At 39.7% G+C, this 14,520-nt stretch overlaps 1 protein-coding gene across 1 annotated transcript; it reads left to right on the top strand.

Moving 5' to 3' along the window:
* Positions 1-2,713: 2,713 nt before the first annotated feature.
* On the top strand, positions 2,714-10,267 carry LOC117963032 (lipoprotein lipase). The gene is made up of 10 exons (XM_034912328.2): positions 2,714-2,970; positions 4,633-4,808; positions 6,173-6,352; positions 6,754-6,865; positions 6,979-7,212; positions 7,876-8,118; positions 8,563-8,683; positions 9,034-9,216; positions 9,355-9,462; positions 9,706-10,267. The coding sequence occupies exons 1-10, from the start codon at positions 2,871-2,873 to the stop codon at positions 9,752-9,754; spliced, it is 1,506 nt and encodes a 501-aa protein (XP_034768219.2). The 5' UTR covers positions 2,714-2,870; the 3' UTR covers positions 9,755-10,267.
* The last annotated feature ends 4,253 nt before the right edge of the window (positions 10,268-14,520 follow it).

Here is a 14,520-nt window from a genome sequence, read left to right as displayed (position 1 = left end):
AATGGCTTTTAATATCGCAATCGACTGGCAGTGTTGAGTTGACAGGCTTCACAAGCCAGTGCCAACGTCTCGGACACTCAGTGCCTCGCCAACAAAATCCTGCCTAAGGAATTATACAATGCCAGGGTGGAGCCCTGGGGTCCAATAGATATGAAGAGTTCCCAGACTAACTCAGTGCCTTTCCGTTCTTGAGAAATCATCAGTTTAAGCCCCCCCCCCCCCCCCCATCACACATTTTTCTGTTTGCATTACCGCGCACTCCCATATCCAAGATCCAGAGTTGTGTCATTATGATTTCCACAGCAAATTAAAAAGTGTGAAAGGTTTGTAGTGCGCCTCAGCGGGACAGGTTTTGGATAAAGCCCTCTATTCTAATTCAAATTCTAATTCTATTCTAATTCATTTGAATTGGCAGGAGATGGTGGATTCTAACCCTTACCACTCTGTTTAAATCATAGGAAGAACCCAGACAGCTGGTAAAGGCTTCAACTCAGGCTGTTATCTTATAATCCCAATGATGCCACAAGGACCTCCCTGTTAACTCTTGGAAACAGACTCTTAAAGACAACAAATCATTTTCACAATACCTTATTTATCTGGCAATACTGATGTTGAATGCATGGCAAAGCATAGACAAGCATTGCAAATTATAACGAGGTATGGTAAAGCACATTAAAAAAACAAACCAAGGCAAACTATAGTTAATGCATGGTATAACCCTGGGAAAAGCATGGGGGAAACTCCACGAATACTGTACAGAAAGACTGTGGTAAACTTTAATAAGGGCTAACACATGATATGTGGCCATTCCTCAACTCTCAAATTGCATAGCCTATTCTTAAAAGTAACTGAACATAGCTGGTGCAGTTTTTACATATTGCAGAATACATATCACAAAAAAGGCACGCTGCGTATTGCAGATTTATTTGTCAAAACACTAGCCTTTTATTAATAAAAATGAAAAAGGACACATAATTACACGTTTATTGCAGCATCGCAACCAAAAGCGGTATACTTGCAAAATCGGATGAGATATTTTCTAATTCAATAACGCACTGGCGGGTTGTTTCTCAATCAGATTGAACGGATAACCTCTGCGTCCCAGCTGGCCAGTGGCGGTTAACATTCAGCACCGCCCAGCCAATGAGAAAGTGTGGTTTCCTTCCACACCCACCGCCCACCTTCTGAGGGGCGGGAGAATACCAGAATTTAACCGCTTTTTGCGTTAGGAGGCAGAATAGTGTAGAAATGTAGAAACAGGAAAAGCATTGCCCGGACTGGTGTGTGCTGTAGGTGGAGATTGTTACAATGAAACCATTTGTTTTCATAATGAGCTGCAATCCAGCCAGACGTGCGATTTTCTTATGCCAACTATTACAGATATATATATATATATATATATATATATATATATATATATATATATATATATATATATATATATATATATATATATAACTAGTTGTCAGAAGACTACATAAAGTTATAAATACCTTTTTAAAATGATCTACTGCGAAAATGTTTTCCATCTAAAATCCAGTTCATATACTCAAAATATAAAACCTATAGGTTACAGAGCGAGTCGATCTAGGTGTAAAATCGCCTGTGGTTGTGTGATAGCATGGCTTTATTATGTGGATAATAACAGTAGCTTAATTTAATCTCATATTTCATTAAAAAAAAAAACACACTCACACACACACAAACACACACACACACACACACACACACACACACTCACACACACACACACACACACACACACTCACGCAAACCTAATACAGGATTATCTGTCCATAACTGGTGTGTAAATGATAAAATTCGATTTCAGTTGGCAGCCTACTTAAAAGCAATACCAGCCCACACGTCATTTAATAGAGTACAGAAATACATACAAATTACAAACACGTGGACTGGGTGAACAAGTTTAAATGTATAAATAGTGTCATGCAATGGGGCCAAGAACAGGCTTGAGAACAGAGCACTTACAGCATGTGCAGAGTGCCGACTGCGCGGTAAACAGATCAAACAAAGCACTTCCTATTACAAGCACAGCACTTAACGGAAATACAGATGTTATAAAACATTTCCAGGTTTGTTGTGTATAGGCTAAACTTTTTTTCTTCTTTTTTTTTACCACCTGCTTAATGCCGGGATCAGACCAATGAAATGTGGGTTAAACCACGGCGTTAACCCAGTTTAACTAAACCAGTTTAAAATCCACGTTAATGATGTCAGCGATGTCACTAAAGTAAAGCACCAGGCTCCATTTTTGGTATGAATGAAATTAAAGATGATTATAGTGAAGTTTTAAAAACAATTTTTATTAATGGAATTTGATTTTCCCATGTATATACAGCTGTGGTGCTTGTGTCGGTTTCCAATGCTGTCAAATGCATCTTACCTTTAAAAAATAAAACGCTTGACTTTTTTTTTTTTAGTTCTTCACGAACTTGGCGTTTAGTGCAGTTTGGACTAATAATACACAGGTCTGTTTATAGATTTGTTTTGTGTGCTATGCTATTTGTATTTATATAGTCAATTAAAAACGCGCACCATTACAATATGATATCCGAACTTGCGCTAATGCATCACCTTTATCAAATTAAGCGGCCACGCCTTCGGGGGATTGCAACCAATGGCATTCGAACAATTTGCATATGGCTCAGCACAAACATAAAAGGTTTGGGACAGCCTGTGTGGCACTCAGAATATAGAAAGTGGAAGGGAGGGTGTCTGTGATTAAAGGATACAGCGCAGGTTCAGCAGCAGCAGCAGCAGCAGCAGCAGCAGCATTATTATTAGTGTAACAGTTAGGTTGGAATACTGCAAAACCAATAGTCTATTTTTCCTGGATTTTTCTAACGAATATGGGAAGAGAAAAAAATGCTTTATTGGCGATTGTATTGATATACTTGTTAAAAACGTGCGCAAGTCTTTCAAATACTACAACTGAAGCAACCTTTTTAAGTAAGTGCATTTGTGTTACGATTTTTCAAACTTTTTAATTTTTTTTTTATTTTGGAAAAACAAACCCAGAATTGCTTTTCTTTCTCTCTTTTTTTTTTTTGGACTGTTAAAATTTTTCTTGGCCAAAAAAGTAGCAAGTTAGTTTCATGGATTTGGTATGCTAAAGTTATGACCGAGAGTAACCTCAAACGGCTGGGTTACTGAACGAGTCAGGGTTGAAGACTGGCGCTCCAAGACTCAAGTGTTTTGTTTTTTGTCTGAGCGCAGAAAAACGCCCATGAAACTGAGATTTTAATGAATAACAATTATAAGAGTAACATATATATGTAGGGCACAATTATAAGCATATATTATATTGGAGAGTTTCAAATGAGCGGATTTCAAAGCGGAGTTTGTAAGGAACTCGAAGCCGCTTTGTGGCTTGGAACTTGATTTCAGGAGACTGCATAGCATACCACGGGAAACTTGGGACTGGATACAGAAAAGCTGCCTCAAGCGAGGTCTCCTGGAACCTGGTTCCTAGGCACTGAAAAGGTGGCTTCGCGTTCTCTCTGTTTAAAGACCAGTGACTGCTGAACGGAGTATTTCATGTGGGAAATTCTAAAGGGCTACAGTAATAGTTACACGTTGCTCATGTTTCTGTGTTGTAACTTGCATTACATACTCGTCAAGTACTTAGCTCTGTTCTGTTACATTTTGTTGCAAAGCATTGCTTTAAATCGCCCCCGTGTATTAGTTTAAATATGATATTTTTGTAGCATAAATAAAATGTCTGCTTCTTGGTTGTTCACTATTCCAGCTCAAATGAACACCATTGCGTTCTAAGACTATTATTGATCTTAAAAATTATTTTATTAGAAAACAAGTGTTGCATTTATTTATTACAGGCAACCTTGATCGGCGACCGTTAGCGGATAAGTTATTGTTGAAAATAGACTACTTTTTTTTAGGTTTTAATTAAGAGCTCGTTTTTTTGTGACCACCTGAGGGCAGTGCTGTACCGTTTGAAGTTGCTGTTTTGAAATAATTGATTTCCATAAACCGCCAGGTCTTACAGTCGTGGCTATGAGTATACCAGACCCAGGGCTCGAATACAGGTCTGTCACGAACACAGAAGAGAACGGGTATGCGCTTCTGCAACCACGTGCTTTATGTACAGTAATTGCTGTTTTTGAGACGCAGATAGTACATTTGTAAAGCGGTTATTTTTATACCGACGCAGTTGCAGTGTTTAAGCTACAGTCAGTAACGGCATTGTTCGTGCGTGCTGATATATAAAGAATGAGGTGGGGATTTATAGAAGCTGTCGGCCAGGCCAGTTTAATGCAATTCAGTATCAAGTCGCAGCCATACAAACCATACATTTAGTTAACTCCACAGGAGTTCAAACCAGCATGCATTAAATCTGGTAATAATGCAGCAGCACAAAGCGCTGTGAAAGTTTGTAGAATTTACTTCCAGGTCTTGTCACTAAACACGAAAAAAAATGACCGATTCCATATATTTATAAGAGTGGCAGTCCAGTGCTGGTTCCCGATTGCTTTTGAGAAACAACATACAGATTCAAATATACATATTACTGAAATGAAGGAGGTCAGAATCGACGCTAGTTGTGTAGTGCATTGCAATGAAGCGTACCAACCCCTGTGAATTCCTTTACAGCAAACAGCACGGAGTGGGTTGTAGACTACAGCAGCATCGAATCCAAGTTCTCTCTGCGCACGCCTGAAGTTCCTGACGATGACACCTGTTACCTGGTCCCGGGGCAACCTGAGACCATCGCGCAATGCAAATTCAACCAGACCATAAAGACCTTCGTGGTCATCCACGGGTGGACGGTGAGCGTACCGAAACGAAGGGATTCCCCCTTTTTTCTTGTTTTATTTTTTGTTTGCTGTTGCGGCTTATAGAACAGTAGCGATGATTCTAAAGGAGATTATTTAAAAAAAAAAATAAAAAAAAACATAAGTCACGACATCACATCAAAACTGGCTTGCATAGACACAAGCCTGGATTCAATTACAATAAACTACAAAACAATGCAGCCTTGTCTAGAGTTGTATATATCGGGTGGAGTCTTTATAGCGAGGCTTTTATGACCCGCTCTGTTCAGACTTCAAAACGGGCAGAAGAGAGGTGTCCTGAACACCCCATTACTTAAAAAAAGTCAAACTCGTTTTAACATCCGACAAGCCGTTGATTGAAAACACAAGCACACCGGGTGTATGTGAAATGACGCAAGTTATAATACAGTAGAACCAACCACACCAGTGCGCTAACACAGGGGCCATACTGTTTTACACGGGGGGGCTAAAGCTTGCCACAGCTGTTCGACATTATAACTGTTGACATCTCATCCGTGTGCCAACTAAGAACGCTTAAAGTGGAGCTCTTGTGTGTAATATCAACAGCTATGGTGCTTCTTTTTTCCAAGAACTGCTCGCTGCAAGCATTAATAGAACTGTACAGTGGTCCCAGCTTTCTTTAATGGCAGGAATCCCACTTGGCAGCTTGTATGCGAGTGTGGGCAGGGGCTAGAACTAGCCAGCTCCCCTTAAATCGGTTTGATTTTATTTTATGTGGTTCTATGTTACTAGCTCAACAAAAAATGCAGCCTCAGCTTAAATAGCAGGTTCAGAGTCTGCAATTACTCAAAGGCTGTAATAAGGCTGGAATATGCAAACAGATGTTTCAGGGCAGCAGTGTGGAGTAGTGGTTAGGGCTTTGGACTCCTGACCGGAGGGTCGTGGGTTCAATCCCTGGTAGGGGACACTGCTGCTGTATCCTTGAGCAAGGTACTTTACCTAGATTGCTCCAGTAAAAACCCAACTGTATAAATGGGTAATTGTATATAAACAATAATGTGATATCTTGTAACAATTGTAAGTCGCCCTGGATAAGAGCGTCTGCTAAGAAATAAATAATAATAAAAATAATAATAATTATCCAGCCAGTGTCTCCTAATATGTCATGGCTGTGAATGAAAGTCTGGCCGTAGCGTTGCCAGCCTTACAAAGAAAAGGAGCATTTACTTGGATTGGAAAATAAAAAGTGTTTCCTACTTCATTACAATAGTAAGCAGAACCCCACCCCCCACATTGTTGAATTTAAAGCTGGAACAGGAAGTCAGAGCCAGGTCCTCCTCACCATAGCGGGTAGCGTGATCCTTGGCCCTCTCTGAGTGAGTGTGTTCCCTCCCCAGGTGACTGGGCTGTTTGAGAGTTGGATCCCCAAGCTGGTGGCAGCGCTGTACGAGAGAGAGCCCCACTCCAACGTGATCGTGGTGGACTGGCTGCACCGAGCGCAGCAGCACTACCCCACCTCTGCTGCGTACACCGAGCTAGTGGGGCAAGATGTGGCCAAGTTCGTGGACTGGATGGAGGCAAGTGGAAATCATGGCTTTTAAACTCGCAGACCTTAATTGGGCAGTACAAGATTGTTGTTAACTGGGGTCTTTTGAAATTGGCTATATGTACTGGTTGGAAGAAAATTCTGAAGTTGGGCTACCTGTACAACTTTGTGAGGAGCAGCGATCTTGCTTTGGGGTGGAGATGAATGGATTTCTGGGTTTTGGCTGATTTTTGTTTATATTTATTATCATTGTACATTACTGTGTCAAGCTATTTTCAACAAATATTAAAGAAATTGTTTCTGAAGGTAGACTAGAGAGGGAACTTCAGACTAAATCTGGAAATTCCTACAGTGTAAGATCATTGAGGTTGAAAAATGTACACTCCCCCACCCCACCTAATTGTTATTATAAAGTGTGTTTTCTAATTTCAGAGTCAAATAAACTACCCTTTGGAGATGTTTCATCTGCTCGGGTATAGTCTCGGAGCTCACGTTGCTGGCATTGCCGGCAGTCTCACAAACAACAAGGTCAACCGAATCACAGGTGAGACGTCACGAGGTGTTGACAGTAAACCATTTGAAATCGCACCGTTGCTGGTCTCGGCAATGCAGATGGTTCCAGTTGGACACAGGCATCTAACTTGTTGTTTGTTTCAGGCCTCGATCCGGCCGGCCCCACGTTTGAGTACGCGGAGGAGCAGCGGCGACTGTCCCCGGACGATGCTAACTTTGTGGATGTGCTGCACACCTACACCAGGGGCTCCCCCGACCGGAGCATTGGTATCCAGAAGCCAGTGGGCCACGTTGATATCTACCCCAATGGGGGGGTCTTCCAGCCAGGCTGTGATCTGCACAAAGCCATGCTCATGATTGCTGCCAATGGATTTGCAGGTATTTTTTTTTAGGTGATTGTAGCCAACGAAATAATGCGAGGTAGTCCAGGAGATTATTGCTCATTGGGGTCTGTGAAACAAGTGGTTAATAATTAAATGTGACACTCGTTTTGACCAATCGCAGCCTTCAGTATTCACGTGGTTGGCCGTGTATAATATATTGACCGAATAGTTGCAATATACAGTACATCACCCTGATGCCATGCTTAGCTATTGACTAGTACCACACATCACATTTTCATTGCACTAATCATTGCCATTTCCTATTCTATTATTATTATTATGTATTTCTTAGCAGACACCCTTATTCAGGGCGACTTACAATTGTTACAAGATATCACATTATTTTTACATACAGTTACCCATTTATACAGTTGGGTTTTTACTGGAGCAATCTAGGTAAAGTACCTTGCTCAAGGGTACAGCAGCAGTGTCCCCCATCTGGGATTGAACCCACAACCCTCCGGTCAAGAGTCCAGAGCCCTAACCACTACTCCACACTGCTGCCCTATACTGAACGGTGTGTTCTATACACCTTGTAGTTTTTTGAGCTACGGGTGGCTGAAAAATATGGTCTGCAACTGAGCCCTTTTTCTAGTTTTGACAGTCTTTGACTCTGTGTACCAAATTCCACTTTGTGTTTTTTCCCTTTTATTTGTAGATATGGACCAGATCGTGAAATGCTCCCATGAACGCTCCATCCACCTGTTCATTGATTCGCTGTTGAACGAGGAGAAGCCGAGCATGGCATACCGCTGCAACACCAAGGAAGCCTTCGACAAGGGGCTCTGCCTGAGCTGCCGCAAGAACCGCTGCAACACCCTGGGCTACGACGTCAACAAAGTGAGAAACAAGAGGAGCGCCAGGATGTATCTGAAGACCAGGGAGGTGATGCCTTACAAAGGTGAGCCAGGGAGAAGATCGCACCGCGACCCTGAGTTCAAGAGGCTTTCGGAGATGGACGTTTTGTCTGCAAGCGTTTGTCGGATGGTGAACCAGGAATAATGGCACAGGAAATCAAAACCCACTTTCCCTTCACATTCCCAGTATTGCTTTGCCAGTGCAGCCCATAATGTGAAGGTATTCCCAGTTGCAGTGGCAGTCTGGCATACTGATCCCAATACACCACTTTCATACTTCTGTGTGTCTATCCATTTTATTTTTTACTGCCAAAAGAGTCCAGTTAGACAGTTAACTGCTCTAGGCTTTATAAAGATGTGACCGTGCTGTGATCAGGTGGTTTCTGGTATACTATTTCAGAAAATAGCAGAATATATAGGTTAAGGATGAGATACAGTTGTTGATATGGGTTCTTACGTGGGTTCTTTCCCCTCGTCTCTCCATACAGTTTTCCACTTTCAGATCAAGGTGCATTTCTTCAACAGGATAAACATCTCCTTCACAGATCAGCCAATCCTGTTGTCTCTGTATGGGACACATAATGAAGTCCAGGACATTGCCCTCTCCATGTAAGTAATTTAAGTAATCTTCCTATCTTGTTTCTGCTGACTGCTTTAAGTTATTTTTCTCATAATTTTCAACCTTAAGTGCAGGTATTTTGATTCTGTGATTGTAATAAGAGGGACTGAATTTGCAAGACTATAAACAATACTATCAGCGACTTTATTATATAACAAGATCACCTGAGATAATATAAAACTTGCACTGCTGGCTTTAGAGGACATGAGAGCTTCTGAGCTTCATTGGAAACATTCTGTGAAATAGTTTCTCAGTGGCTAGAACTCCCATTTAAATCATCATATGAAAAAGGTGAACAAGAAGCTATTTATATATATTTATTTAATTTTTTTTTTTGCAGACCTGACATGTCAACCAACAAAACCATCTCGTTCCTGGTGACCACCGATGTGGACATTGGAGACCTTCTCATGGTGAAGATGAAATGGGAGAAGGATTCCTACTTCGGCTGGTCCGACTGGTGGGGAAGCAACGACTTCAAGATCCGCAAGCTCAGAGTGAAGGCGGGAGAAACGCAAGAAAAGTACGTACAACCAATTTCCCAGCTGAGAATTGATACGCTACCGAAAATACCTGGGACACTTTGTGTAAATTTAGTGGAGGATGTTCTATGTGTGTTGCATATGTGACAGTCTGGTTCTGTTTTTTTTTTTTCATGAAGGGTGGTGTTCAGTGCCAAAGATGGTGAGTTTGCAGATCTGAAGAGAGGAGGGGACGTTTCTATCTTTGTGAAATCTAAAGAAGACCAGGTTCGCAAGAGGCATGCAAGGTAGGTCACTGGACAATATTCTACCCCAATGTCTCGGCCATTAAAGAAATGAGAAGGGAGTGAGACATTGGTTCCCCAATGCAGTTTATTAAAATGTGTATTTCAAGACATGCAAAGTTCCCTAAAACCACTGAAGTTCTTATTATATATATATATATATATATATATATATATATATATATATATATATATATATATATATATATATATATAAATATAATTTTGTAATGTTTTTTTTTCTAGGCATCACGAACGCAAAAGACATGCTAAGCGCTGGATGAACTCCAATTGAATACGATGCAAAGAATGAAAAAGCAATATTGCGATGATATGGATTATTAAATAAATAAATGGAAGCAAGAACTGGAAGCTATATTTTGGACAACGACTGTTGTCGTGGTTATTTGTAAGCTCAGTATAAAGCTGTCGAGCATTTCAATAAGGTGTTCAGCGTTATGACAATACTCATTTTTACAGGGATCTCTCCATTTCAGTTTCTACTATTTTAATTTGCTTTACTGGGTCATATTTAGCACTTGCCTCACCAATGTAGTTTCTTTACATTTTACTGGAGCTCCTGATATGTAAAAACTGAAATTAAATTGGTCTCCTATTTAAACTGGATTGAGTTGGATTTTAAATATGCATATACATATTCACAGGGCATGGAGTTAAGATGTTTTTAACCAAGTAATTTTAACTTTCACAAAAACATTTATTAAATACTAAAAGCACTATTTTATTACTAACTGAAACATGCATGCACAAACTTTTTTTTTTTTTTTATATAAATGTACGGACAAAGTCCATAAATTAATCCACTAAAGTGTGTTTTTAGAAAATACTCTTTAACCACAAGACAAGTTTTTCCTGTGAGATCGGAGGGCCCAACATTTATAGCTTTAAAAAGCTCCCTGTAAATTGTGAGACTTCCTGTCTGGTGTGTTTTATCTTTTACATGGGAGATCCATGTATTGAAAACAATCTCTCCAATCCAGTTTGATTAAAATCCTCTTTCTTCAAAAGATGTTCAACATACAAGGCTTTACCAAGAGTCAAAGAATGTAAAAAAGGGAACTTGAAAGTGCGTAGGCTATCGTGCATCTCAAAGAGACTTTGAAATGAATTTATTTAATGTATATATTTGTGTAATAGGCTGTATATATTTGCTAGTTTTGCCAAGCCTACCTATATTTTCCAGAGCTATAATGCTTGGCTTTTTTCTTTTATTTTTGTATGCTTTTCCCCATGTCACTCATTAAGGCACAGAAAGGGTCAAAATAGACAGAGCAATATAAAACATGTGCTGACCAGAGCAAAACCTGGCGTGAACAAGGAAGGGATATGCTGCACGCCTTGAGGGTTAGGCTGTTGCATAAAAACAACCAAAAAACTTGTTTGTAACAGTGTTGTTGTTTTAATAACTTGATACACATGGTACTGTATTAAAGCACTTGCAATAATGCACAGTAGAGTGTTTGACAGAAGCACTTTGGCACAAATTGCACAATACAAACCTGATTTAGAACAAATCGGGTTCACAAGATGAAATTGTAGATGCCTGTGCTGAAGCTGAATAAGGTGAGGGGTTGACAGTAGATGTTCATGCTTCTTCTGTATTTTGTGTTTGGATGCAGGGGCAGGGTGGCAGGTTCCTGAAACCAGATTACAGTAACTTCCATTATGTTGGCTAGGTTTGAAGAGTTCTACCAGTAGACCTCTCGTCGGTTTGCTAAAAGCGCTTGAATGTGATCGCCGGTGTACAGTGTGCTGCAGTCTTCCTAATCTTGACGTCTGTTTGCTACGTAAAAAAAAAAACTGTCTTCGATAAAGAAACAAATGGTCATCCGTGATAGATACCTGTAAGAAGACTGTGTTCTGCAATGTATATTCATATATATATATTCTTTCTAATGTTTTATTTGTGAGGGTTGTTCACTGTACTCTAATGGGTGTTGCTGCAGTATTTCATGTTGCTTGGTTTGTGTACAGGTTTGCAATTCTAAACAATTGTTTATTCAACTGTATGGAAGTTCACTGATTGTGGAACAAGCATTCGTGTGTGGCAGTTCAGTACTTACTCTGCAGAAGCGCTTGGGCAACGATGAAATAACTTTTGTGGGAGAGCTGCAGAGTCTTGACTGTTCCATCGTTGTTGCATTCAGTCCTGTAGGTTGCTTTTTTCATGCTATTTAATCCATATATAAAAAACAGCAACTGGCAGTAAAACTCTTCTGTGAATGTATCTGCTAGCTTAGATGTTCTACGCAAATTGTATTTATTGGAGCTGTTTATAAAATAAAGTTGTGCCAAAAAAAGTTTGTTTGTTTTGGTTTTACTATGCAACTGTTTGCAAATCTGCAAGAATTATGGTACCATGGTTATTAAGCTTTAATAAAGTTTTATTATAGTGTAATATATATGAGATTTCTTGCAACATAACCATTTTAAAAAGGCATAGTTGTTAACGGATTGTAAAGGAGCATGCAAACAGCCAGTTCTTGGAAAGGAGGCACGTGATGAAGTTCCATGTGCTGTGAAGTGCCTGTTCTTCATGCTACAGTAAACAAGCACACAGAGGACTTTCCATTCACTGTATGAGTGAACTTAAAAGAAAACCTCACACTGCTGCTTACAGGACATGGAGCTGACCATCGTTCTGGTAAACCTTCCCCAATACAAATTCCCATCAATCTGCAGCTTTTATATGAAGTGCACTCCAACACACACACTCAGACTCCAACTCATCCTCTCTTTAGCTCACCTTCAAAGTGAATCGCTACAAAAAACCTTTTACAATGTGTGCTGAAATGTCAGACCAATGAATTGCCAGTGATGGGTAAAATGCCCTGGAATTATTTTGTTAATGTGTCTGGATTGCAGTGGTATTGTTTGTGTTTGGGGCCCCCGAGCTTCACCTAAGTTACTAATGCAGAACAGAACCTTGTTCAGCACTTTTGAGATGATCCTGTGCTTCAGAAAGTTTTTTAATGTTTTAGTTTTAGGCTGTGTTGGCAGGTGCTGGAATTTCAATAATAATAAAGTATTGCTGTTTGCAATCGTGGTCAAAGGATTTTCTCTTAATCCTATGAGTGTAGTCTATAGAAACGACAGCAATGCTAACTGGAATGCAGAGCAAAGTAACGGCCCCTCAGTTTCCTAGAGCTGAGCAAAGTCAATGACCTTGAAATCAGATTAAACCATTATCTAGAGAACACAATGTAACCCTTTTCCTAGAGACAGTTCTACATATAACAGGCACACACACCTACTGTAATGGAAACAAGCAGTGAATCGGATGATTAAAGAAACATTTTCTCACCTCAAGCCTCTTGCCATTCTGCTTGTTTTCCAGACTTTACTTTGACTCTGCTGAAGCCAATGTATTCTGTCAAACTATAGAAATCCCATTTCTGTGCACCAGCTACTGGAACCCCAGCAGAGTTTCCAACCCACCTATTAATTGAGGTGCATAAAATAGCTGATCTCAATGTTGTTGCTCTGAAAAGCACAGGTGCCGAAGATCAGGCATTATTTCAACAACACCCAGGGAGGACCCTGTATTTTCAGAGGACACCTGGTAAGGTTTACAGCCATCAAACCCCACACTTGTCTCTCCAGTTGGTGCTTGTAGTTAGCTGAGCTGATCAGAGGAACGGTATAATGAATTAAAGTGTGGTTATGCCAGGACACCCCACATGGCTTCCAGATACTTGGAAAGGAAGACAATTGAGATTGTCTAACAGTGTTTACATGCATTCGACAGGATTTATGAGTCAGCAAATCCTTCGCTGTTGCAATCACATTTTAAATCTGAAACATTTATCCTAAATCATTTAATCCAATCCAATTGTGTAACACAATATGCCATAGCGAAACTTTTTGTAATAGTTATAGTTAAAGCATGCCAAAGCCTTTTTTTAAACAGAAAAGCCACTATTTAAAAAAAAGAAATTATCCATACTGGATTTCAAATGGATGCCAGAACTCTTCTTTTGGCATTCAAAAGGCATGCAAGGGAACCTGAATTCATTCAAGTTTAATGAATGCTCACACTTACACCTGATCCTCAGCTAATGTGTTATTGCACCACTGTGTCATTGTACTTATAAACTTGTTGTAATCCTAATTGGTTGCATCCTATTTCATATTATATTCTATTAGCATTATTGCACTTACTGTAAAAAATACTGTATTTAAATATGAATATTGCATTGTAACTCTGTACTGCCCTGTAATACCTTTAAGTCTCCTTGGATAAATAATAATTTAGGAAGTATAAAAGTCAGATGTGTGTTTACAGGACACCTCTGTATCACAGGTTTAATAAATCATTATCTGTGAAGTGAAATGTGATACCCTGGATATTTCCTCTTCATGTCTGTTCAACAGCAGCACTGCCCAGACACAAACGTAACCTTGACCGACGTCCTCGATCACGTGAACAATCACAACGGAGTAGCAATCACTCCTTTCCAGAAGATAAATGCAGGTCTGTTGGTTTAATTTGAAAACTTTATTTATTTATTTATTTATTTATTTATTTATTGCTGTTATAAACAGGCGCAGCCAAAGAAAGTTGAACGAGTTCAAAACTAGCATTACAAGGAAGGAGCTGTAATTACTTCCCATAAACTAGGAATGGAATTCTTTGTTCGTTTGTTTTTGTTTGTTTATCTTACTGAGGTTAAGATTAGCCGCAATAAAAGTTTATTTTTTACTTGTTGTTATTCTTGGTAAGTTTTCCAGCACTTTCTGTCATACAATAACAACACAAGCCCTACTGCCTCAGCCAAGTAAACTCCCTAACTTACACTACAAACAGAGTATGATCCTTGACTACTAATCTGGACAAAGCAAGAGGGGGAAGGTGCAGCACACATTCCTATACAGCAGCATGTGATCCCGGCAACATGTGATATAATATTCCTGCACACAGTCTGTACAGCTCTGTACAGCGCATAGCGGTAATAATTGGTTAGTAGCTACTTTAAGTTAATAGGATCTCCTGATTAAAGGAGTACTAACCTCTATTTTATTTATTAGTTTTAATAACTG

This window comes from Acipenser ruthenus, chromosome 47, assembly GCF_902713425.1.
Source record: "Acipenser ruthenus chromosome 47, fAciRut3.2 maternal haplotype, whole genome shotgun sequence".
In the NCBI taxonomy this organism is placed as follows: Eukaryota; Metazoa; Chordata; class Actinopteri; order Acipenseriformes; family Acipenseridae; genus Acipenser; species Acipenser ruthenus.
This window is presented reverse-complemented; position numbering and strand designations above follow the sequence as displayed.